Source organism: Sceloporus undulatus, chromosome 3 (genome assembly GCF_019175285.1).
Source record: "Sceloporus undulatus isolate JIND9_A2432 ecotype Alabama chromosome 3, SceUnd_v1.1, whole genome shotgun sequence".
Classification (NCBI taxonomy): domain Eukaryota; kingdom Metazoa; phylum Chordata; class Lepidosauria; order Squamata; family Phrynosomatidae; genus Sceloporus; species Sceloporus undulatus.
In genome coordinates, this window is record NC_056524.1 from 216,752,521 (window position 1) to 216,780,008 (window position 27,488).

General features: G+C 38.9%; 2 protein-coding genes across 5 annotated transcripts in view; one reads left to right on the plus strand and one right to left on the minus strand.

The window, feature by feature from the left end:
- The window catches only part of LIMS2 (LIM zinc finger domain containing 2), a 37,351-nt gene extending 11,940 nt beyond the window's left edge, over positions 1–25,411 (plus strand). For 3 of the 4 annotated variants that reach the window (XM_042457442.1, XM_042457441.1, XM_042457440.1), the window contains exons 5-11: positions 11,432–11,581; positions 12,370–12,520; positions 14,193–14,285; positions 16,356–16,404; positions 16,530–16,605; positions 19,104–19,338; positions 19,575–25,411. In XM_042457442.1, coding sequence (XP_042313376.1) covers positions 11,432–11,581; positions 12,370–12,520; positions 14,193–14,285; positions 16,356–16,404; positions 16,530–16,605; positions 19,104–19,251 — 667 coding nt within the window. In that variant the 3' untranslated portion in view covers positions 19,252–19,338; positions 19,575–25,411. Of the gene's footprint in view, positions 1–10,954; positions 11,096–11,431; positions 11,582–12,369; positions 12,521–14,192; positions 14,286–16,355; positions 16,405–16,529; positions 16,606–19,103; positions 19,339–19,574 lie in introns of those variants that run through there. The other variant, XM_042457443.1, reaches the window with a different exon arrangement.
- Positions 906–10,216, minus strand: GPR17 (G protein-coupled receptor 17). The gene is made up of 2 exons (XM_042457444.1): positions 9,895–10,216; positions 906–5,041 (listed from the first exon to the last, which is right to left on the minus strand). The coding sequence occupies exon 2, from the start codon at positions 5,011–5,013 to the stop codon at positions 3,997–3,999; it is 1,017 nt and encodes a 338-aa protein (XP_042313378.1). The 5' UTR covers positions 5,014–5,041; positions 9,895–10,216; the 3' UTR covers positions 906–3,996.
- Positions 25,412–27,488: the final 2,077 nt, after the last annotated feature.

The window sequence follows — 27,488 nt, forward strand, 5'->3', positions numbered from 1 at the left end:
CTCTGTGGCAGCAGAAGTTCCAGGGTGGAATCAATAACTATTTATGACAAATCAGACTATTTCTATTCCTGCTACTCTGTCTTTTTTTTAAGCACTACAGTAATTTATTCCATCCTGTCTTGTATTCTCAAAAAATGTATTTTTTCCTTATGTATACATTTCCCCTCTACATTTATTAGGACAATCTTAGACACACATTAGAAATTATACACATTTCTACTAAGGTATGCCTTCTTTGACAATGATTGTGTATACACTTCCTGATAAATGTAGTTTTGTATGCATTTCTCCTAGTGTATGGATTTTTATACATGATTTCTCCATGTACTCATTTTTTTTCATCTGAGAACTAGATTGTAAAATTTGGAGATGTAGAAAAAGTAAAGCGAAATCTCAGTCTCACATTACTTTGAGAAGTGTAGAGATTGGTTCACATTAAATTTGGACCAAAATAATTTCCTCCCTTTCTTGAAATGTGAAGGGCATAGATGCATGAATAGGGAGATGAAACAAGCCACAAAAATGTACATGCTTTCAAAATGCACATTTATTTCTATTCTGTTGGTGGTTTTAGCATGTGAAATATGTGTATATGTTAAATGTGTAAAATGTTAAGCAGTTTTTTAATGAAAGAGCTAAGGATCTGAAGATGGCTCTTGAATACAGGATTTAGAAAAAAGGGATATTGTGAAAGGGATGGGGGAGTATTGGCTGGAGAATGATATAGAGATGTATTAAAGGAACCCACTTTCAAAAAAGCGGGGGGGGGGGGGGGTGTTTGGGACCTACTGCTTGGCAGTAGAAGAAGGACAACATGGACATTTTGAAATGGATACTGTAATTACTTACCAAGATCAAGCTGATGGTCAGAAAGAATTTTGCTTAATAGTAAGACAAAATGCCTTTAGTCTCTTAAGTATTTTAATGTATGCCATGCTGGAAAACAAAATAAACTATGGAGATAAAGGAAGTACTGTAATAATATGTCCTTCAAGGAAATAAAAAAACCCCAAGTAACACTATGCAGCAATATTCAAAACATAAGCTTTGGATTTCTATCATTCCAAACTGACTACTGAATAGAACAGCTATGAAAAAATTAAATACATTGTTCTTCTTAATCAGTGGCCTTGACATATGGCAACCCTATGAATGAGAGACCTCCAAGACACCCTGTTGCCAACAGTGGTCAATTATTAGGTAGCTGCTGCTGCAAGCAACAAAGGTCTGTTACCCTATCGATCAGGAAGAAACTGTTTAATATTTGCACCTCACTCACCCCTTATGAGCTATCTCCAGAGCAAGGAGGAATTGCCACAGGGATGCTACTTCTGACTGTTGCACCAGAGATCATTCTAAAGGTGGAAACATCAGTCCACAGCTTCATAATAGACAAAGGAATAGACTGTCTTGCTCACTATGGCTGCTGCCCAGCAGATGAGGATGTGGAAAGGTTGAGTTAGGAGAAACTACTTGTCTATGTACAGTAGTTAAGCAGCTGATATAAAATCACAGCTGCCATATTTTTCTAATGAGTTATGTCATTTCACAGAATGGCCAAAGTATGATAGCCTCAGTTTTGATATTCTGGCTTTTAGGGAACATTGAGGCTGAATTTGCTCTAGGATCCATATGTTGGCCATTTTGACTATCCAGAATATGCATTGTAGGAAAGCAGTCAGCATTCCATAGCTAAAAGGCAAACTCCAGATGAGCCCACAGTGTGTCAGCTAAACATATGAAGATGGTGCTATCTCCCAGATATTATAGAAAATATAACTTCTGAAGAACTAATTTGCTGTGCAGCATGCAAGTGCTCATCATCAGAGGTTCGCGGAGACCACAAAAATTATAGCAAAACCCTGATGTACCAAACTTGCAGCAACATTACATTGGCACAGAGACAGAAGTACTAGTATAGTTTTTTGGAACTAAGGGTCTTTGTTTTGCTAATGTGGATATGGTAAGTCCAGTCTGCATTGGATAAGGACAAATATATCAGCAAGAATTGCATCAAAAGCTGTTAAAATGGATTAATTATTTGTACAAAGCTCTCTACAGAACTTTGAGTTACTTGTGCATATGAGAGGGAGGGAAGGGAGATTAATTAAACATATACAGTGGGACCATGGTATCCGCTGAGGTTTAGTGGATACTCTCAGTGGATACCAACATCTGTGGATGCTCAAATCCTATTATATACTATGATGTAATAAAAAGGTGTCCTTTATATCAAATGGCAAAATCTAAGTTTGCTTTTTGGAATTTATTTATTATTTAATATTTTAATCCATTGATGGTTGAATCAGTGGATGCAGAATCCATAGATACAGAGGGCCTACTGTACACAAATATAAAAATTTAAACATAAAATAAAATGATTTATGTTAAATAATTGTTCTAAGCATGTTGTTGAAAATAATATTAACAGCCCAGGTGCTAACAAAGAAGTGATTTAAATTATAAGGTAGCATTTTATATTCTGTTCAATATTGTACCTAGACAAAAGGTCAGACAATTGTTTGAGCTGTAAAAGGATCCAAATATTCTTTCTTTGTTGAACTAAGTGTGGTGAAGCCTCTGTAGAATTCTTTTTATTATTTGTGTCCCATCAGAATCCACATTCACAATCTTCTCAAAGCTCAGAGTTCAGATTTCCTTACCTATCTCAATTTTCTCAGTTTTGAAATATAGATACTGGAGAATGAGTTAACAGGAAAAACATTCCAAAATGCACAAAATACTGTACTGTATATATTCAAATATAAGTCAACATCATATATAAGTCAAGGGCAGGTTTTGGGGCCAAAATTATGGATGTTGCCATGACCCTTGGATAAGTTGAGTTTGAAGGCTCCTTCAGTGTGTGCACAGCAAGAGAGACTCTATTTAAGGCTTTTTGCTTCGGTGTTTCAACTTTGCTTTCACCCTTCACTCTCCAGACACTGGCGTCCAGCATAGGCGGGAGAGGGACTCTGTTTAATAGCAATTAATTACCCAGGCCTCTTGCTGCTTGGATTGAGAGAAAAAGAAACTCCATGGAAAAATCTGAAAGAGCTGTTATCACATTACCATATTGACCTGTAAATAAATCAGCCTGGGATTTGAGGGTCAATTTTTGGTCATAAATGTTTAGACGTATAGATGAGTATATATGTTAAGAGTGGAGAAAAAGCATGCACGTATCATAACTATCAAATCTTAAGCTGTACAGTATATCATTTGAAGCAATATATGCTGTTATGCTTCAATGCAGCATCCCTTCCTTCCTTCCTTCCTTCCTTATTTTTGAAGCAATTGTGACTTTTAAAAGCTTTATTCCTCAGGCCCCAGCTATTCAGTTATTTGTATTAATTTCAGGCAACAGAAGTGCAACTGTTACGCCACTTTTATTTTTAATGCAATTATATCTTTATACTCTGACAACACAGACCTCTGGAAATTAGTACTTGCTAGTGATGAGTATGCAAAAAGATGTGTTTGACCCAACAAACACATTGCAGATTAGAATAGGATACAGGTGCCTCTCATGGAGAGGATGCAGGGGGGTTATGTCTGCTTCAGAAGTTCTGGTTATAACCAAACCTCTGTGAGTGTAAACCTATGGCCCCAGTATTTCTTTTAGTTGAATGCCATAAAACATTACACTCTAACTAGAGGATGGCTTGGCTTCAATGGATCATTCATTCCTCTTCAAGCCCCGAGATAGAGTGGCAGGATGAAAAAAAAAGAAAAGAAAAGAAATACCAGAGCATGGAGGAGAGGGGGGCATTTTCTGCACTGACTGAGCCAAAAATGTTTTAGGTGGGAGAAGATCATCCAGTACTCTATTTCCTTCTTATTAAATTTGCTTTGTATGTTGTCATTTAAATGTTCTTAAATGTGAAGTTTGACAACAGGTTGTATTCCTGGAGAAACACTGATCTGCTTTTTAGGAGAAGTAATGGTGTTAGATGGAAAAGTCCTTGAAAAACAACATCAATTGTTTTCAAATATTTATAGTTCAGATTTAGCACTTAAGGAGCTATCATTTGTTTTCCCATCATAACTTGATGGTAATCTTGCAGACTTTTTGCTGCAAAACAAGCCACACAAGGCCTCCCGGAACTTTTCAGCAACAAAGAAATACATGACAGGATCAAGGGCACCATTTAAGCTGGTGAGACAGGAAGTAATACGGTTGCCAAGAGCCAGAATCCGCTGCATTTCACAAGACGTCTTCACACCATCATAATTGAGGATATAAATATAGCGGTTGATATGATAAGGCACAAAACAGATCAAGAAGATCATAAGTACCATGATTATCATTTTGATGGCTCTTTCCTTTAGATGATTCTCAATCCGGTTCCCCTTCTTCAGACTTCGTATAATCAATAAGTAGCAAGTCACTGTAGTAACAAATGGAAGGGTAAATGCTACAGCCAGTGACACGAGAGCATGGCGTGAGGCTTTTTCTCGGTAGAGCTGCAAGCAAATGGTAGTATTGTTCATCTCAGCTGTCTGCACATTTACCAAAAGGGGTGCCATTGCCACAGCAACTATGACCCACAGGAAAGCACAGGCCAAATGGGCATAGAGTGACCTGCGGAGTTTGAGGGATTTTACAGGGTGCACAATAGCTAAGAAACGATCTATACTGATGCACATGAGGAAGTAAATGCTGGCATACATGTTGAGGTAGAAAAGGAAGCCTGTGAGCCGACATGGGATCTCTCCAAATGGCCAGTGATTGCCTGAAAAATGGTACACTAGCCGTGTTGGTAATACTAGTACAAAAGACAGGTCGGCGACAGCGAGATGCATCAGAAAAATGTTGGCTGGGGTGTCTGACTTTTGGTCCCGGATGAAAAGCCAAAGAGCCAGAGCATTGCCAACAAATGCTAGGATGAAATCCAGAAGGTAGAAAATAGCAAAAAAGATATTCTCCATGTGAGTCTCCTTGCCACATTGCTCTGAACTTTCCAGAGAAGTGTTGAAGAGCAGGCCTGAAAAATCTGTGTGGCTGTTCATTCCTCACTGTTGGTCTTGATATATGAGCCTGAAATAATAAAAGAGAAAAACTTAAGCATATTATGCTAGTAAGCTAATGTGGAAACCAACTAAGCTTGTTTGCTTTTTAATGAACCTCAGCTAGTCACTAAAGTGATGTTCTCCACACAAAGTATTTTCACCTTTTAGAAGCTATCCCAAGGCTTCCTACAAGGCCACCACGATATAGCTAGAAGCTTTTGTAGAGAATCATCCCCTTGCAGTCAAAGAGGAAACTGCCAAAAGTAGAAATCTGCTCAATGGTGCATTTTGTGTATACACACAAGACTTCATCTTCACTTTCCATTACCTTAATTAAAATATCATCTACTGCTGTTTAGGATGTCCAGTGTTTATATGTATTACAGGATGATGAGTGGAGACTTAGCAATTTTTGTTTCCCCATATTCTGAGAAAATGCAAAAGTAAAAAATAATAATAATTTATTAACTCTATCAATACTATGCTGTATATATGTAAAAAAACTCACAGTGAGTGATGATATATATACTGTGTGCGTGTCTTTTGTTATACATTGTTATTTCAGGGGCAGTTATGACTTTTTTTGCTAAGAAAAAAGCTGTATAATGCATGGGTGTGGCTTTCCAGATCATGCTCGAATACATCTGCCATCATCCCTCATCATTTGCTATGCTGAATAGGATGGTCCCTCAACCTTTGGAAGGCCATAGTATATTTCCTACTCCTTCTATATAATGACTCTTGCTAACAAGCTCCTGATGTTAATTATTTGTATGACTACAGACATGATGAGAAAGATACTTGAGGCTCTTGTATTTAGAGTAAATAGAAACTCAAAGGGGGGTGGGGAAGCTTGCACAACAGACTAAAAAACTGTATTAGATACATAAAATAGCTACATAGTAGTTTCAATTAAGATACAGTCTGAACTGCAGTAATACAGTATAATCAGCTATTTCTGTTTATATATTAAGTCTGTTTTTCAGTCCAAGAACTGAACCTTCCATTTTTATACATCTGTTCTGTCCTGTAGTTACGTCGTAATATGTTTGCCTTTTGTATTTATGTAATTTACAGTTTATGTAATTGTAATTCGGGTATCTATTTTGGTTGCTTTAGTATGGCATTTCATTGCATAATTATCAATTTTATCAAGGGAGGCATATTTCAGAGTAGTAAGCTGTGACAGTGTATCTCTGAAGTGGAAAATTTACCACTGTAACTGTAAATACTGTATACAGTAGTCCCTCGGGTTACGAAATTAATTCGTTCCGCGGCTCCGTTCGTAACCCGAGTAATTTTGCAACCCGAAAAGGCTAGCGGCTAGCGCTGGAAAGCCGCTAGCCGCGCTTTGCGGTTTGAATTTCGCACCAAAAAAAACATTCGTAACCCGAAAAAAAACATCGTAACCCGGAACAGTTTTTTCCTATTTTTTTCGTATCCCGGAAATTTCGTAACGCGATCAATTCGTATCCCGGGGTACCACTGTATACGTATCTATAAGTCTAAAAATGTATGCCCCAAAATTGACCCTAAAATCCCAGGTTGACTTATTTACGGGTCACTATGGAAATGTGATAGCAGCTCTTTCAGATTTCCCCATGCGGTGGAGAGAGGAGCTTATTGTATTTCTCTCTGAAGCCAAGCAGAAGGAGTCCTGGGTGATTGATTGATATTGCTGTTTGTTTGAGAGTCCATCTCCTGCTCACGCATCTGGTTGAAATGATGCAGCAAAAAGCTTCAGTGAGAGTCTCTCTTGCCATACGCACACATACACACACTGGAGCCTCCAAGTTTTACCCTTGACCAATCCACAGGTCATGGCAAAATCCATAATTTTGGCCCCAAAACTTGACCTTGACTTATACATGAGGCCGAACTTATAGCTGAATATATATGGTAATCATAATATCCTGACTTGGCCATGTAAACCCACTGGGTGACATTGGACAAGTCACATGCACTCTGCCTCAGAAGATGGCTATGGCAATCCCCCTATAGTGGAACTTTCCAAGAAAACCCTATGATAAATTCGCCTTAGGGTAGCCATAAGTCGGAAATCTTGAAGATGAACAACAACAACAGTTACAATATATAGAAAAAAATGAAAATTTAGTAATGTTTTAAAATCGAAGGTTCCTGATTTAGGAAAACATTAATTGAAATCTTCTCCATATAGGATTGTACTATTAACTGTAGTATTACAGTTGTAATCTTCTAGGCATTCCTGTATGCAAGATAAAGACAGAACATATGTATTGTAAATAAGTATAATACCATATTTTTTAAAATGCTTCTTCAGATTGGATGTTATGCAAAACAGGAGAACTTGGCTGAGTGCAATGAAAAGTTCAGGTCTGCAGTTTACAGCTGTCAGGTCTGAATCCTATTGGTAGTCTTGACTAAGGCTCTATCTGCGCTGCAGAAATAATCCAGTTTGACACCACTTTAACTGCTATGTAATTCTGGGAATTGTAGTTTATTGTGGCACTGGAGTCCAGAAAGCAACAATAACCTGAATTCCATAGCACTGAGCCATGGCAATTAAAGTGATGTCAAACCGGATTATTTCTGCAGTGTGGATGCAGCCTAGAATAGACCTATTGAACCAATGGATTTACATATGTGCTGAATCACCATTCAATAATTGATTCAGTGAGACTACTCTAGATTCAAGCCTATATGTGGAATGGGAGATGTTGTGCAGATTTAGATTGCATCCTAAGCATATTTATTACAGCATAAACCCATAGTGAGACTAGAATCATAGAGTTGGAAGAGACTGCAAGGGCCATCCAGTCCAACCCCCTGCCATGTAGGAAATCTAAATCAAAGCATTTCCAACAGATTCCAACCTCTGTTTAAAGACCTTTAAGGAAGGAGACTCCATTACACTCCGAGGGAGTTTGTTCCACTGTCGAACAGCCCTTACTGTCAGGAGGTTCCTCCTAATGTTGAGGTGGAATGTTTTTTCCTGGAGCTTAGTTTTGGACTATACATGGTTAAAACTGAACTATTAAGCTTTATCTTGCCTGGCACGAAATAACCTCATGCTGATGCAAGGAATTCTGAGATGAACGATTAGTTACTGCTCTCAATTTGAGAATGTAGAAGCCAGTGCTATTTGGCACTAATTGGAACAGAGACTGGCACTAATTGGAATACACAGATCCTTTCCAATAGCATGAAGTGTCCTTCCACCATCTGACCACTGAGTGTTCCCCCATACAGCATTTTTAAAAGTGAGGATATAAGGGATATTCTCCCCATCCCCAAGAACTTGCCCTTTTTTGAATATCTCATATACATTATTATGGGCTTCAACAGGTACTCTCTGTTAGATGTTCCTCCAAAATTCTTATAATTTAGGTACATGGAATTACAATGTAATTCATTGTTTAATTCATTAATCTTGATCATCTTTGTGGATAGGGACACTATTTCTATTGTTTCAAATATATTTTAAAAGGTAAATATGCATAGTACAGTTTAAAGACACTGAACAATAATGCTCTGTAATGTAGGGATAATTATGTATTTCTTAATAAGCTTGTTGATTTACATAAGTTGCTTAGTTGACTCAATCCTTATCCTAACACTGTACACAAAAGAATAATGAAATGGCTGGCAAATGATGGCTCCTTTGTATGATATTTTTGTTGTTGCTGTTTCAGTATAGCACCATGAGGAATTGCTCATAGCAGGGTAATTTCTTTTCCTCTCAGCTTCCACAGAATAAGCATGTCAGTGATGTGAAGAAAACTGTGGGACAGCATATGATTCACATGCTGAACTACTGTAATACAACTGTTCTTTGCTAAATGCAGTTTCAAAAAGCCTCTGTCTTGAGTGCCATTTGATATGAGTGAATCTTAGTAACAAGTAGAAGATTTTTGAAAAACAGTAACTCACTGAAATGTTCACATGATATATTACAGTATTTTTCCATTTCTATAACATGGTGAAACTTTTCTAGCAGAAACTTTTAAAAGTTACAGTACAGTATTCTCTTTTCACTCATGTCATCATCATCATCATCATTATTATTATTATTATTATTATTATATTTTAGAATATTATATTTATAAAAATCTTACGTTTTTAGAAATTGTTACTCATACAATTCAGTCTTAAATTGTGTTATTGCAAAAGGTCTGAATAAATAAAAAGGCAACTTTATTTGGTCTTACCGTCTCCTCTTCCATTGTATTATAACTATGGTGCTACTTGTTGTACCTGTTGCTGTAAAAATCTAAGTGTGCTGTATTCAAGTAGCAGTTATCCACAATAGTGGTTGAGAGTTGCATGAAGTGCAGCTTTGCCTACACAACTTCTTGAACAGTGTACCATGCATTGAAACTCATTTTATGCTCACGTATATATACAATATTCTAGATAGTTCAGGTTTTCACAAAGTCTTGATGTCAACAGGAATAATCTCTTGATTACAATAGGTTTACAGTTTTCTTTATCCTCATGACCTGGAAAGATGTTGGTTCATTGGGTGAACTTGAATAGGCTATCACATGCTATATTTTTAGATTTTAACAGTTAGACCATTTTCATTTACATTGTTTAAAAATACATGTTAACACTGTTTGTACTATATGTTCCATGTACAAAAGTTGTTCATGTAAGAATGCTGAAGAAAAATGGAAAGTATTGAACATGTATGTATATTTGTATTGGAGACCTATTTAAGTACAAACTTTTCATTCCCTCACATTTTACACAGGCTACCCTTTGTATTTTCCCATTCATCCAGTCCCTCTAACGTGCAAGCCCCAGGAAACTACTTGTTGTTCTAAGGGAGAAAATGCTACATTTTCTAATACAAAACCCTATACAGATTATTCTCCAAGTTGAAACCAATGGTCTTACCTCTTGCAGCTTGAGGTCCTATCAAGGAGAGAAGTAAAAAAATTGTGCTGCAGTGCCAGCAAGTGTAGGAAAGAAAGCAAGGCTGAAAACTGTGTGATCCAGAAGGTGCAGGCAGTGGCAGACTTGGTGGAAGGGGGAAGCTGCTCTATATAGAGCACTGTTAGTGATGATAATCCATTATCATCTAGCTCCCATACGAGGAGGGTAGATAACACACTTGTTGTGAAAGCCAATTTTCATTCCAGCTGAGTTCTTGGAAGAAGGAGTTGTTATTGCATTTATGAATATTCCAGTGTTTGTCCTGCTCATTAAACTCTCTCTGTTTCTGTCTCTGCTTTTTACACTGATTCTTTGGAGCCCTCTGGCTGTCTTGGAGGGCTTGGAGAGAGTTGTGGAAAGGGAGGGGACATTTGGTGTTATAGACACAACAGGACATTTCAGAAGGGGATAATTCCATAATAGTGAGAATGGGGGTGAGAAGGACAGCTGCCATAGTAACGGCTCTGTGATTCTAAGACCTCCCTTTGCTCGCAGTGGAGGAGGGTCTATAGGATGGTAGAGAGGGGGCTTCCAAATGAGCCAAGATGATAATGGTGTATCAGTGGAAAGGGCTAAAGGCCCCTTATTTAGTTGAATGAGAGGGGTCTCTTTTCAGTACACATGCTATAGGGTCTCAGTGTCCTGCCCTGTATAATTAGACTCCATTCCACAGTGTGGAATAAAACTGATTCCTTTATCCCAAGAGAAACACAGCTGCATGCCCCCATTTATAAAGACATGCTGTCTGCTTTCCTTCTAGGGAATGTGGCTCTTGTCTGGGATGGCAGTATCTTCAGCTCTAGGGTAGAACAGAGGAGAAAAACTTGTGAAGAGGGATTGTTAGTAACATTCCTTTCCACTTATGCTCACTGCTACTTTCTATTTGAGACTCATAAAACTGCAAGACTACACAAGAGCCTTCTGGCATTGATAGTTATTATTAGCTTCATTTTACTTATGAGGTCTAAGAAGCTGAATGACCTACCTTGATCTCTTAGGAAGCCCATGAGATTGCGTAACTTGAACCCCATGTGTCCAAGTTCCTTGCCAATAGGTGTTTGGATCTACCAGCTCGTCTCTGTGATGGTGCATGCAGCTCCACTGAGTAAAGGAGAGCAAATATTCAGAAATTCACTTCTTCCCATTGCGTGTACTCATAAAGGTACATTTCAAATCTACTTCTAAATTCTGTTTCTTTCCCCTTTTTAAGCCTTGGATGTCAAAATAGCACTTAAAAAGCTTGAGTAAGTGAATCAATATTTTTCTTATTGAAAAATTAAATTCAGCTTGACTGTTGCCAATTTAGCATTAGTTAGTACCTTTTATGCCAGCCTATACATTATTTGCCATTAACAACAATGGGACGTATCTTGAAAGTCAACATTTGTCTTTCTCTGACAATGAAAGTTACAAAGCAGACAACCATATGTAGAATATTCCTGTCATTACTCAAAAAGATGGCTCTCAACATTCATCTTTCTTTCCAACTGCACTCTAGACATCTTTGTAGACCGTGCCATAATCGTGAGAAAGCTAAAGGTCTGGGCAAGTACATTTGCCAGAAATGCCACTTGATAATTGATGAGCAGCCTCTGATGTTCAGGAATGACTCTTATCATCCAGATCACTTCAGCTGCACCCACTGTGGGTATGTTGACCATCTTCTAGGTTAGACTGATGAGCAAGTGAAAATACATAGAAAGAGCAATTTTATTAGTTCTTCATGGGCCAGGGGATCTTCAGAATAAATCTTGCTGACATTAAGCAGACTGGCAAATAAGCTTGGTATGTGGAAGATTAAAAGGCATTTGAACTGGAAAATTAGGGGAACTGCTGCATTGTGCTGAGCTGTTTCAAACTTTCTCTAACATAGGGAATTGTTCAGATAGAAATCTCCTGGCTGGGCATGAACAGTTCTTTAAGGAGCCAGTTGTAAAAGTTCTTGGGTTACAAAAACAAAAACAAAACAAAACAAAAAAACCATGAAACTTAACAGAGGCTTGATGGACACTAATTTACAATGGTTTAGAATTTCTAATATATCTGATGGAACTGGCTTATCTAAAATGGTTTAAAACCTGATTCATAAAACCAAAGTGAGCATTATAAAGTAGGATTTTTAAGTGTATGTCTTGCCCATGATGTTAACAATGAGATACAACAGGTCAAAACGGGGGGGGGGGGGGAGATCAATATGTTTACATTTTCCCTTTTTAGAATTTCTCTTTGTCCCAATTTGGCAGGAGCTCAGGAGCATACCTAGGTCAGTTCTATGAAGTGGAAGTTAGCATGTGCTACTGGAGACACATTTTGCTTCTAAAGTCTTGCTTATTGTAAACCGCTTAGACACTATTAGTTCAGTATGAAGCGGTATATAAATGAAGCTTTTTGTTTTGTTTTGTTTTGTTTTGTTTTGTTTGTTTTTATTCATTGCAGAAAAGAGCTGACTGCTGAAGCCAGGGAGCTAAAGGGGGAGCTCTACTGTCTGCCATGCCACGATAAGATGGGCATTCCAATTTGTGGGGCCTGTCGTCGGCCCATTGAGGGCCGAGTGGTCAATGCTCTGGGGAAGCAATGGCACGTAGAGGTGAGAACTTTCCTTTCCCACTTGCTGTGTAATTCATGTTTCATGGCAGCTATTAACATAAGGCTATTTGTGTTTCTGGTTAATAAGAATAGCAATAACAAGTACATTTCTATACTGCTTATCAGTGCACTTAAGCACTCACTAAGCAGTTTACAATTTGTAAGCTAATTGCCCTCAACAAGCTGAGTACTCATTTTAATGACCTCAGAAGGATGCAAGCTTGTGTCCAGCTTGAGCTTTTGGCTGGTATTGAACTTGCAACCTTGCGGTTTGTGAGTGAGTGGCTGCAGTATAGGCATTTAACCACTGTGCCACCAGGGCAGTAATGCCCTGGTAATACTGTACCACAGTCTTTTCAAATCATAAAAGCATACTATAATAATAAATAATAATAAAATATTTATTTATATCCCGCCTCTTCCGTTTGGGGATCGAGGCGGGTAACAACAGAGTTTATACGATACAAACTATTGTTTCATAGGATCATGAAATCACAGAGTTGGAAGAGACCACAAGGGCCGTCCAGTACAATTCCCTGCCATGCAGGAACACATGGCCAGCCATGAAGGGCATGAATCAAGAGGGCATGCTTTCTGTTTAGAGATAATAAGCATTACAGTTAATAAGTTCCCATCAAAGTTGTCAAAGCTATTTTTTATGAAGTTGTATATAATATTGCACACTTCAGAAGAATGTTTGGCAAGTCTTCCCAAGGAAGTGGGTTCCACAAGTAAGGGGTAGTCATTGTAAAACTTGCTGTTTGTGAGCTAAATAAGTACAACACAGGTATATAAATGTGAATCTTAATAACTAGTTTATTCTTTGTTATAGGTAAGTCAATTTCTTTAGGAGGTTGTTTCAAAAGATATTTTGACTTTCTTATTATAAACAGCTCCTCAAAGTGTGGTTGAAAGACAACCAGAACACTGCACAAGTACTGGAGCATTAGTGTAATATATCCCAGTTTCTAATCTCTGTTAAGAAACAAACTTTACTGGGACATAGGCAACTGATAATGTAAATTCATTAATGCTACATTTAATACCAAAGGTAATGTTGCCATATTATGATGTGGTTCATATTTGTTGGCTCTTCCCACACAAACACTTCAGGAACACAAAGGTCTGCCAGACACATGGCTCAGGAATGCTCACATGATACTGCAACTGCAGTGGCTGAGGGGAAAAAATCTGAAGAAATAGCAATGAATGCGTAAATAGCCCCACAAGTCACTTTTAAAGTATTTAATTGTAATTTAGACTTTAACATTCCATTTCTGAATCTGGGAACTGAATGCAGCTGGGAGTCTTGAGTACATCATCACCATTTCTCACCAGATATTTACTTACTATCAGTCAATAGAGTACTTTGCTGGAGTAACACTGCTGGTAGCACAACATAAAAAAAGAATTCAGATGTTGCCAATAGACTAACATAGAAAGGTGTTCATGTATCATTACTTCAAAATCTTCCATGCCCCCCGTTTTTTGGAATATGGTTGATTGTTCTTTCTTCTTTCTAAACATCAGTATTATCAGTGTTGTGCCACTCAACAAATTCATTGTGCATTAAAGATATTAACGCTCTGTTGGCTTGAACAAGGTTCTTTCTTAGTCGAAAACTAATGATGTGCCCCTTCCCCTTTAAACTAATATGTACTTTAACTTTACAGCATTTTGTTTGTGCCAAATGTGAGAAGCCTTTTCTGGGACACAGACACTATGAGAAAAAAGGTCTGGCTTACTGTGAGACTCATTACAACCAGGTAATGTCTGATGTCTTTTGTAACGTGTAGTTTCCTTTCTGATAGAGAATAACAAATAAAATACTGTCTTCAACTTTTTTGTTCAAGCAGGCTTTTAATATGTAATCATTGTCAAGGAGGCTTTTATGGGGGGTATTCTGTTTATGTTAATGTAATTTTTTACTATTTTAATGAATGATTTTGATTGTTTTTACATTTTTATTGTTAGGTTTTTAACCAATTTTATCTGTGAACTGCCTTGGGTTCCACTCTGGGAGAAATGCGGCATATTACATAAATAAATAAATTTCAAAGGAAGGTGTGAGAAATGTCTTATCTGTCTGCTTATTTGTTTAAAGTATGGGAAATTGCAGCCTAACAGACACAGGCTTGGGGATAATGCTAAATCCAAGCGGTATAGAAATGCAAATCAATGTGCTTTGAGTATCCCCTAACTATAAATAACCATTCTTAAGTTTGGAGTTGAATGGAGAGAAAGAAAGAGTAATTGCCAAGACTTTTCTAGCCGAAACCGGAGTGCTGTGCAGGCATTACACATGTTGTTCCCTTGTCTGATACACACTGCTTCATCAAGAAGTGTGGGTGCTTCTTCACTATGGTCTGTTTGTATATTTATAAATAAAACAACTATCTGAAACACATCATAATTTTCCAGTGTTCTCTCATCTACAGAAAACTAAACCTAGTAGCACTGTGCACCATTTTTAAAGAATGGAACTTGTAATACATGCTTGTACATAATGCAGGCCAGGTTTGTGTGTGCTCTTAAAGTTTAGGTACTCTCATGTTTGTATGATGTGGGCATATACTAGAAGACCAATTCCATAATATTTTTATAGAAGTGTGAAGGGTCTCTGTGCAGGAAGTGCATCAGGTTTCATTGCCTCTTCACCATTTTTTATTTATTTATTTTTTTTTTGCAAGGGCAGGAACTGTTCCTGCCCTCCTCTCATGCTGTGCAACTCTTAGCTGAGAAATTTACAGGGCTACATTGCAACAAGTTTTGAGTTTGGGTTGTTAGGTGTTTGTTTTTTTAAATTCATTGTTGTGTAATAAAAGTACAAATCAGGCATTATACTATGCCATGAATGTTCACCATAAAAATGAAAATAAAGCAAAACAAAAACCAACAGGAAAATGGAGATTCCAATGTCCTTGTAGCAGGAAATAGTAGATAAAAGGTCTGTAGCATGTCAATTGGTCTTAGTCAAAGTCAACATTTGTGGAGTGAACAGAGATGGATCAGAAAATCATCTTTCTATTAGCAGGTACTTTTCCAAATATGGACTATGACTCTAGTGGACCAGCAACATTACCATGTTCATGCACGCAATAAATAAAGAGGAGCCATGTTTCCCAAAGGGGATTTGGGGTTGACATTGTCCTTTTCTCCCTGATTTCTAGGTTACTATTGCCTGCAATATATAGCGGGTTTTGTATTCGCTTTGCTTTCCTCCATAGAAATAATTGGAATGTATTCACTTTTATGAGAGGATGTAGAAGCACATTCCATTTTAATGATGGGATATGTTATTAGTATCCTCTGTTAATGTTTAGCAATCTGTGATCATGTATTTTCATTAGTTATGTTACCAGTAAACTGTAAATGAAGGACTGGGTGGTGGACAACAAATTGGATATTTGCCTGCAAATTATGTCAGGTGCTCTTCCACAAGATGGCTTATACTCCTCTCAAGTTAGTAAGATCCAGACTATAAAGCAAAATTGATTTAAAACAAGATCTAAGGACTGTGTGTCCTTTAACATCCTGATAAACTGTTCCAAACAGTAAATGCTTAATATGAACACTATAAAGAAAAAATGGTCTCTAGACATCGTTCTCTATGATCTTTTCTGTATACTGTAACTAAACAGATCCAGAGTAATGAAGAATCAACCTCTCACACATTATGAATATATAATGTCACATGGTTACACCTGATGTCAGAGATAAATATTCTTCAGGAATTAAAAATGCCAGTTTGATTTTTGTCCAAATGTTTGAATTGGAAAAAGATATGTGGACCATCTTCTTCATCGGTTTGGTTTTTTCTCCACTTTTCTACACAGCTCTTTGGAGATGTCTGCTATAACTGCAGCCATGTGATTGAGGGAGATGGTAAGTGTGAGACTGTTTGTCTGTGCAGCTGTTGCATTTACAAAGCATCAGTGATTCTTTTCACATCTGTTTTTGCTGAATTTTATACAAGTCTGATAACCTCCTCATATTATATTCCTCACTAGTGGTATCTGCTCTCAACAAGGCTTGGTGTGTGAACTGCTTCTCCTGTTCTACCTGCAATATCAAGCTCACTCTGAAGTAAGTGGCCAATAAAGACTGCTCTGATGAGAAATTAATGTGAATTAGGGAGTTAATGCAGAAATTGTGGCCAGCTGACATTGGAGTCAGAGTAATAAGTTCACATTTGGTACTTGTGGGTCTTCAACAAGAAGTAAGGAAAGTATGTGAAATAGGGATGGAAATATTTATCTTGTTTATTTCCCAACTGAAAAATGGGTTTCCATACATTTGAGAAAGCAAGTTGATAAGATTAACACAGAGGTGAGAATTTTCTGAACTTTTTGCCTAGTATTTAAAAATCCCAAAGTGTTTCTAGAAATTATCCTGTGCAGAAATACATATTTGGGAGTTTGCACATAAGTCTTTTTTCAAACAAAAACATTGCTTTCATAAACATGCAGGGATTTCTTCAAACTTCCCACATTTTTGCACAAAGCCACCATGTGTACTTCTGGAAGCAGTGGGCAGCCTTCCGTTATTGATATGTGTAAATGTGGCTTATATGTGCTTATATCTGTTTGGGGACAGGGTAAAGGACTTTTCTAGCCCTTTGCACCCCATCCAAAATTTCTCCGACGGCTATAAAGTCCTAGAAGGGGCTACTGCTTACTGAAAGGGAATGGGGAAGCAATTCATATGTTGCTCTGAGGAGAATAAAAAGGAAGGTGGTCCCCATCTATGAGTGCAGCCTCATATCTTTCTTCCTTCAAGTGAAATCAGTTCCTTCTTCCTTGTTTTCCCCCTCCCTCTTGATTGACCATCAACCAGCAGCAGCCCCTGCTAGACTTGACAACTGGTGGAGTCAGGGAAGACATGGAACTGCACAGGCACAGTGTTATTATGATCCATGGCGGGTTACATACTGCCATTTGGGACGTCCCTACTCCTGTTACGGGCTCTGTCCGTAACAAATGGCGGCGGCCATTCCACACGGCTGCCGCCATCTCGACGTAGCAGACACTGTGCGTCTGCACGTCGCGTGGTGCTTATTTTGGAGCTTCTTTTTTGCTCCGCGCGGGAGCTGCGCGGTTTGGCTGCTGCTGCTCTCTTGCGGAGCAAACAGCAGCGCCGGCAGACCGCCGCAAAGCGGCGGTCTGTAACGGACCCATGTGTTTGATGTAGGATCTCAACCAGGGTTTTTGTGTCTTTTTTTAAAAAGCCCATAGTATTTTGTATCTCCCTAAACCCTGATCCCAAATGAATCTATCTTTGTGACTCACACAACTGGGTTGTCCTGCAATCAATTGTGTGAGTTTAAATCACCAATGACCACTCAAAGAACTACAGTTATAGATACGCAACCTGTCCTATTCTCCCACAATGGAAGGAAAACTAAAAAAAATAGCAAGCGCAAAATAATTGAAGATTTAAATCCCTATGAAAAGTTGTAGAAGCTCTTGATAGGTAGTAGAAATACACTTGTGTAAGACCTGAGCAAACAGGTTTTATTCAGTATTTAAAGGTACCCTCAGTTAATCTGTATGGTGGAGAGTGTATTTGTAATCACAGGGGATTACTTCCATCTGGGACATTTCCTTGTAAGTAAAACTGGCACTTTACCCTAATGTAAAATAAGTTGCAGAGGACACTTGCAACCAAATCAACTTGTGTTCAACATGCCAGAATGACAACTGGTTCACCAGATTTGGAGGTTGCGCCATTCATTGGTTGGCATCCTGATAGAGACTGTTGTCTTCTTGCCCTGCTTTTGTTCATGTGTAAAAATAAGATATTTTACACCAAACGATAGTGTAGAATGTTGTATCCCTACTGCTTCTAGTAGCTAAGAAAACCCTGAAACCTGCACTGCAAGTGTGCTACCAACTCCATTTCAGGTCTTGGTATGAGCATATAAAAAGCCTGAACAACTTGGTACGTAGGTACTTGAGAAAGCAACTCTGCATATAGCAGCCAGCTAGGGCCACTTTGGTCTATAGGAGATTCCATGCTCACCCATAAATGAGTTAATAAGGCTGGGGATGCGAGAGCTGGACCATGAGGAAAGTAGATAAGAGGATAATTCATTTGAAATGTGGTGATGGAGAAGAGTGCTGAGAATCCTGTGTACAGCCAAAAAGACAAACAAATGGGTCCTTTAACAGATCAAGCCTGAAATCTCCCTGGAGGCCTAGATGATCAAACCAAGGCTGTCACACTTTGGCCAAATCATGAAAAGGCATGACTCATTGGGAAAAAATATGCTAGGAAAGGTGAAGGGAAGTAGAAGGAGAGGAAAACCACATTCTGGATGGATGGACTCTATTAAGGAGCTCACAAATAAGAGTTTACAGGACCTATTTGTAAATCATTTGGTGTTCATGTTTTTGTAAGAAGAGTGAGGTATAAGAACAGTGAGTGAGTGAGTGAGTGAGTGAGTCCTGTGGTGGGAAAAAGGTGGGATAAAAATTAAATAAATAACATAGTAAATGTAGGGAATGTGCCCCTTACATATTTAGCTGTTAAGCCTTGTATGACATTCTGCGCAGAATGTAATAAGTTCTCTATTTTTTTGAAAGGAATAAGTTTGTGGAATTTGATATGAAACCAGTGTGCAAGAAATGCTATGAGAAGTTCCCTTTGGAGTTGAAGAAACGGCTGAAGAAGCTGTCTGAGCTGGCTTCCAAGAAAACTCATCCCAAAGCTCTGGATTTAAACTCTGCTTAAGCAGTCACTGAACTCATCTCTGCCAATTACAGTATGCCTTAGCAACTAATCACATGAGAATGCTTCAGTGGACCCAAGACAAACAAAGGCCTGTTACAGACTGCCCAAATAAAGCTGCTTCGGGTCTCTTTGAAGGTATGCTATTTAAATGATGCATGCATCCCAAGAATCCAGAAGCTACACCAAAGCTGCACTCCAGTGCTTAGGAATGGAGTGTAGCTTTGGTGTGACCTCCGGACTCTTAGGACCCATGCATCATTTAAATAGCATACCTCCAAAGAGACCCGAAGCAGCTTTATTTGGGCAGTCTGTAACAGGCCAATAGGTCACCAGTTGTATCGTGCGCTCTGAATGTTTTTCTGCTCAGGTATAATGTGTAGATCTGTGCTTCCAGAAGAAACCTGTGGCTGTACATGATTTGTTTGCTTTTTGTTTTGTACCTTCAGGTCGTTTCCAATTTATTGCAATCCTAAAGCTCACAGGATTTTCTTGGAAAGATTTGTTCAGAGGGGGATTGCCTTTGTTTTGTTCTGAGGCTGAGAGAGTGTGACTTGCCTAAGGTCACCCAGTGGATTTCCTTATCTGAGCAGGAATTCAAATCCTTTTCTCTAGAGTTGTAGTCCAATACTCAAACCATGACACCATGCTGGCTCTTGATAGTGCATTATTTCCCCTTTGTATTAAATTGGGGGTCCCGCCCCCCCCCCCTGTTCTCTGCTGTGATTTAGGCTTGTACTACTTGGAATTCTATTCTTTTATTCCTTAGCATCTTAAAACCAAAATTAAGCTGAGCCAGCTACAAGTAAAAAGTTTGAGTGACCATAACTTGCTTAATCCTTCTTCAGTCACTTTTCAACTCAAAAATTATACTTCTACCAAAAATAAAAAACAATCTTGAAGTGAAAAAAAATTGAACTGAAAAGTGATGGAAGCAGGAACACAAAGTAGCTTCTCTGTGCCCACGCTTTCTTTGTGCTGACTTGCAACCTTATTTTTGTCTTTTTAAGCAAAGGGGCAAAAAAAAAAAAAAACCCTTCATGTAACGTGTCTTTTGAACATTCTCTTAAAACTCTAAGGGACTAAGGCGGGTTATAGACCGCCAAAAATACGTATTGAATACGTATTAGGGTTAGGAAGGGGCGGTGCTTCAGCACCCCCCTAACCCTAATACGTATTCAATACATACAATATGGCGGCAGCCGTTCCACACGGCCGCCGCCATATTGACATAACAGACGTTCTGTGTCCGCACGTGGCACACTGGAAGTGACACCGTGAGTGCGCCCTTTGGCACTTGCGGCGCCTCTTCCGGGGCCCGAGAAGAAGCGCGATTTCCGCACTCCTTCCTCTGTCCGGGAGCCCCGTGGTGTGGCAGCTGCGGCTCCCGGACGCCGCAAGCGGCGGGGGCGGGACAGCGCTGCTTCTTGGCAGTATGTAACCCGCCTAATGTGGTGGGATTAATGAGAGCTAGATAATAACCTTGCTATTTTTAATTAGGTCATTGTATTGGCAATACACAGCATAATCGTATATGGTTATATTATTTGGCTGCTCTTCCCTGCAGTAGTAGCTAAGGTGCTGTGATTACTTTTCTGCACCATTGCTGCAATTGTTAATTATGTTTAAGCAAAGACTACTTGTCCCTTCTTCAAGTAATCACAGCACCTTAGCTGTTATAGCAGGTAAGAGCAGCCAACTAATATAACCAATATAAGTTTATGTTGTTTATTGCCTAGGAATACTGTAGTATAATTTAACACCTGAATTCACACCAAAGTGACTGCATTTTAACTACTGAGTGAAGAAGCTGTTCTCATTGGCTTCCTTTATAGTGCTTATGTGCAGAGATGGAGTTCTAAGCATTTAGGCTTCCTTTTTTCTTTTCTTATTCTTAATATTATCATCAGTGCGGACAAGCTCTTGTGAGTTTCCTGAAGTCCTACTCTTAGGTGTAATCTACCAAGCATTGCAGCTTTACCACTCACCTTTATTTCAGCATTTGTTATGATATAATCCTGTTAATGGCTGCTCCAAAGCTGGAGCTATATGTTGTTTCAACAGATAAATTGTCCCAAATTTGTGTTTTTGGAATAATGTTGAAGTGGGAAGTGTGTGGTTAATACTTCTCCTGCCACTCTTTCACCACAACCTGTTTTCTGTTGATCTCACCTCCTCTCCATCTTATTCCTGATATATAGCTCATGGTGTAGAGGGAAGGGTGATGCTGTGGAAATGTGTGTGGGGAAAGTATTTGCTCACTTTTGCGGTAGGAGAAGTGGTAGACAATGAAAGTGTTAAGCACTACCGTCAACCAATTCTTCTCCATGTTCCACCCTTCCACATTATCAATAAGAGCTAGAATTTGAGGCCCTCATGTTTGTTTTCTAAATTGTCACTCCAGCAGGAATAATATTAATCTCAAGAAACCCCACCATAGTATTTTATTCCTTTAGTAAGAATATATTTGAGAAAGTGTCATAAAACCTTTTTGGGGTTTGTTGTTTTTAGTATAGAGCAGAAAAACATGAATTTATCTTCATTTACATTTTTGCTACTATAATTGTGTATTTGTCTGCACTGTAATACAAGAGAATATTCTTTTCCAGAACGAATCCTGAAATTTATCAGCTGCTTATTACTTATTAGCACTTAATGTTGTCTTTTTTTAACAGCACAGAAGGATTGTTCTCTAGAACCATCCTGCACCAATAAATATTGTTTCACAAGGAAGAGCACATTTTTCTAATGGTAAACAGACTTTCACTAAATTAGTCTCTCACCCAGAGTACTGTGTGCTCAGTTTAAAATTGCTTACTTCTCTGTGTACGTGGCCATATTCATTTAAATTGAGTAAATACAGTCTTATGTGCATGTAGTCATTTCACTCCAATGAAATGAATGATACATCCGGGGGGAGGGGGGGGTCAAATTTTTGCTAAGACAGTGACAGAGCTAGCAAATTGTGTACGTATCTGAAAAATATGCACTATAATTTCAGATTTGCTGTTGTTGTGTGCCTTCAAGACATTTCCAGCCTAAGGCGGGCCATTTTTTTCCTGGTGCTGAAATTTTGTTTTTATTTTTTATTCCCCCCCCCTCCCTGAAAATTGAAGTCCGTTCACTGTAATTTTGGTCACTAATACTGTTATAACACAGTCTGCTTCTGGTCATGCAGTAAAATCACATATTTTCATGTATTTAGTTGTTCTGAAATACGGATGAAGGTGTTTATGTGTATGTATATCCTTTAGTAAATATGGACTGTGGAAAGATGGCACACAATTATGGATCCAACAAGTTATAATATGTCTGCCTTCAGGAACAAGGCACTGAAATCTGATTTAACAATTTCAGTATGAAGTTCCATGAAAATGCAGCTTTTGTTTTACTTTTCTGCCTACATTTGATATAAAAACACTGAATGCTATATCAGATTTCCAGACCAACTGTAATACTAAGAAGTCATCATTTCTATTATTGTATTTTTCTACAATCTTCTACTGTTCATTTAAAAATACGGTTTCTTTTGAGAAAGACCTTGTTTTGTGGAGGTAGATTTGAAATGCCATAGCTCATATCGGCCTTTGTGGGGCAATAAATAAGCAATCTTTGTATTACTATTCTCCAAAGTTCTCTAATATGAAGAATTAAGTACAGTCGGCCCTTCTTATACACGGATTTTTTATACACAGATTCAAGCATCCTTGGTTTGAAAATGTACACAAAAAGTATAAATTTCAAATATCAAACCTTGATTTTCCATTTTTTATAAGGGACACAATTTTGCTATGTCATTATATTTAATGGGACGTGAGCATACACGGATTTTGTTATTCACAGGGGATCTTGGAACCAAACCTCAGTGTATAACAAGGGTCCTCTGTACTTTCCTTTCAAGTTGTATTTTATGAAGCATAATATGCGATAATGTGTAGTCATTGTTTCTTCCAAATACAGAATTTGTTTTTGAAAGTGGATTTGGATTTGCCTGTAAACAATTTTCCTTTCATTTTTTTCTTGGAAATGTAAACAGCAAATAAATCCTTAAGGGCCAGATGACCCTAGGAAATCAGAGGAGTAGAACAGCAGGCTGTTATGTGAACATTTTTGTATGAAAACTGATTGTCTTAAACGGAAATCAGTGTTGTGGGGTAAGATGGGATGGGAGAGAGTGATGGACATAATGAAAGCCCTTGCTGGCGGTGCATTGAAGGCACAGCCAAAAAGTAAATGTAGGCCAATATTCTGTATCTGCTGCTTAGTTAACACATCGAATGCCTGGTAAAGTAGGTTGTGCAGGAGGGAGGTTTACGACTGTGATAATAGTGTTACAGTCATGACTAAGTAGCAATAGTGAATACCAAACAGTTACAAATGAGTATACCTAGGTAATTGTTCTATATTCATGATTGCTACTTAGTCATGATTTTAACACTATTGTCACAATTGTAACCCCCTCCCCCCCTTGCACAACCTATTTTTACCAGGCATTACCTGCATAGGGAGAAGGAGGTCATTCTGCCTGCAATTGAAGCATTGGAGAATTGACATTTGTGAGATGTGGGAGGTTGGGCCAAGAGAGTTTATGTAGTTGCATAATGAGCTAAGTAACTGATACGAAATACTGGAGTTACGATGTGTGTCAGAATAGGCAGTCAACTGCGAATTCTGAGATAGCTAGAACTTGTTTTGAGTCTTTGGGTTGAAAGCACTTGTATAGTATCAAAATTACAGGGATGTGCAAATCAGACTCATGTTGGTGGGAATATGCACTGCTTTGCACTAAAGACAAAGTTACTTGCTTGCAATATATTGTTGTAACTGTGTTTTTATATTAATATATTTTATGCATATGACCATTACACAGGCTCATGGATTATTCCTGAATATAGCCAATATTTTTATATGGTGTATTATCAGAACAGTAACATTTTCAACGTAATTATATTCTTCAGTGATAAGGTGATAAAATTGCCCAATATTTTGTGGTAAAAAGTGACCATATTCATTGTAGACAATAGAGAAGTAGCAACAAAAAGGAGCCTTCACATTTGAGACCCTGGTTACACTTTGTGAGTTTTCCCAGGATTTGGCTGGCAGGTTGGAGCTGCCCTGCTGCTCCTGCTTTCTTTTTGTAAGAGTGGCCAAAGATAGCAAAAGAAACAATGCTGGTGTGTGGGGAAGGCACATTTCTGGGGAAGGAGCAGGAGGAGTATCTAGGGTAAATTCTACAAAAGAGTCCTTCACCTCTCTCAGACTGTGAGTCCTTCCTCGCAGGGGGGAAAAGTGGGAAGCCAGCTGTGCAACTCTCTGCCCTGGCAAAAGAAGGATTGAGACTCATTTCTCACTGGGGAGAAGCTTCTTCCTTTGCACCCAGTCACCTTGGAAGCAGCAATTGAGCAGCCAGTTGAGCAGTGACCAAAAAGCCTCTTGCCTGCACCAGTCTTTGCAGCAAAGACAGTACCTGCAAGAGGCTTCTTGGTTGCTGCTCAGGGAGCAAAGGGAGCAGCGACTGAGAAGTCTTGCCTGCACCAGCCTTTGCTACAAAGCTACAAGGCTGGTGCAGGCATGAGGCTTCTCAGTGGTTGCTTGAACAGCTGTTTCGTTGTTTGCTCCCTTTGCACCTAGTCACCCTGGGAGCAGCAACTGAGCAGCCAGCCTTCTTTTTGCTATAAGGCCTGCATAGGTGAGATGGGGTAGTAGGCCTGCTGCTGTATTTACACACAGAGGAAGAGGAGGTGGCAGTGAGTTGGGTGTAGCTGAGGTGGACACTGCTGGCTGTCTGCTGCACAAATAATATATCTAATAACAAGAAATAGGTGTTAGGTAGTGCTAGGGCTGTTGCGCAGGAGGAAGGGGGGAAGTAGCCTCCCAAAAGTTTGGGGACTACTGTATTAGCACATAAACCACTGCAATATGTACAAGCTTGAGGGAATTCTCATTTTGTACAAGGTCACATTCAGTCCTCCATGTGTGGTGTCATTTTTTCCCTCCAAGACCTACAAAGTTGTCTGGCAGTACTTTACTATGGAATCTTATCACAATAATGTCACAAGCACCTCTCAGTTAAAATACTGTATTCCTCCATTTTACTTTATATTTTTGGAATGACAGTTCACTATTGTATATTAAATCTTCACTTAAAATTATTTAAAAGCTTGCCATGTGTTGTGTTGTTTTTATCAGAATTTGTTTTGTGTCAATTGCCACTATAGTCACAATTCTCTTGAAGTGATTACTGTGGATCTGTGTAACCGTGGTGAACCTGAAGTTCATTCTGATGACACATCCTAAATTATTGTCAGATCTTTAATTTTACAGCAGAAAATATTCATTTGGCAGGACTGAATAAAATACCTGATTTACTACTTAAAATGTCAGAATAATATAATAATGATGTCACTGGGGAATGTTATAAGACTGTTACGGTTAGCTGGCTTCGACTTTATTTTGCATCCTATCATTTGTGACAGAATAAATATGTGTGACAAAATGAGAGATTGGAATTTACCATAAATTGTCATTTTGGGATGACAGGAGCAATCCACCCACTCAGAGTTTATTCCCCACATGCCAACCAACAAGGTAGGAATCCAAGCTCCTTTCCATTACTGCTGTTGTGAGTCCATCCCTTCCTTGTCAGTTTAATTCTACAGCTCTGACCTTACTATAGCCCTTTCATTTGGATTGTAAGAGGTAACACTCCTCTCAGCCTCTACTGCCAAGACTCTAGTCCATGCCCTAGTGGTTTCGCGACTAGATTATTGTAACCTCCTTCTGACAGGGCTTCCTCTTTCACACCTCCATCCTTTAATCTCTGTCCAGTATTCAGCTGCCCGTATTGTCACATCCGCTCGCCGCTTTGACCATGTTTCACCTCTTTTATCCTCCCTTCATTGGCTCCCCTTCCCCTTCCGCATCCGGTACAAGCTTTTATTATTGACTTTCAAAGCCCTCCATGGATTGGCCCCTCCTTACTTATCTGACCTTCTTTCTCCTTACATTCCTACTTGCACCCTCCGCTCTTGTAGTCAAGGTCTCCTGTCACAGTGTAGGACTACCACTGCCCCCTCCCGAATTCGTCCCTTCTCGCTTGCTGCCCCTTACTCCTAGAACCTTCTTCCCCCCACATGCACACCTCATCACTTCTCTACCCAGTTTCAAAACTGAGTTAAAGACTATATTGTTTAGAGAAGCATTCCCAGAGGCTAGCCCCTCTCTGACCCAGGAAGCCTCCTTTTAACCATTAATTAAGAAGCCAAGCCTTTCCTCCAGTCCATCTGCCTTGGTCCAGGCCTCGGAGGTGGAGAAGAACTGCTGGACCTGATCCCATTCCCCACCACCACTCCCTTCTCCTTTTGTGTCGTGTCTTCTTAGATTATAAGCCTGAGGGCAGGGAACTGTCTAACTAAAAGATTGTATGTACAGCGCTGTGTAAATTTACAGCGCTTTATAAATAAAGGTTAATAATATTACTATTGCCTGCATCTCAGTTTGATGAAAGGCTGCCTGCGCAAATTTGTATCTATCCAATCTGTAATGTTTTATAAATGTGGTTGGTTCCTTCCAACCTGCCACATTACATATATCTCCCACAGATGTTGAAAGCGCATATGCTATGTTTGTTGCCACTGATGTGGTGGAATGTGCCCATACATCTTTAGTTCCTTAGCATACAGCTTTGGTTCCTTAGCATAATCATAACAAAGATTAATGCAGGCCTTTATCCATCTTGCAATTACTGTTTCTGAAGCTTTCTGTCTCTGGACCTAACATCTGTGGATGCAAAGCGACAAAGCCTCAGTGCATCTAATCTGCCACATCCTTTTCAAATAAACCTTCACTGCTCTATTCACATCCAGTGTATGCCACCTGTGTTCAAATGGATGGCCTGGACAAAAGGAAGGTAAATGTATTGCTTCACTCACTTCTCCCTTGGAATCACATTTTGGTAGAAAAGATGGATCCAAAATTAAAGTAAGCATATCCTGTTCAGACTTACATAAATTTGCATTTATAGGCAGAGCTGCCAGCTTTGAAACCCTCCTGGCTGAACAATTTTCCATAAAGAAAGCTACTTTAAAGGAGAATAACCTCAGAGAAGCATCCTTTATTGGCTCAAAAGAAGGCTTCCTGAGCCTATTCAACACTAATTTCAAGTTCTGTGTGGAGAATATGGATTATTGGATGTTATTTTATTGTTGCATCCCTTATAAATCTTTTAATATGTGGGTGCA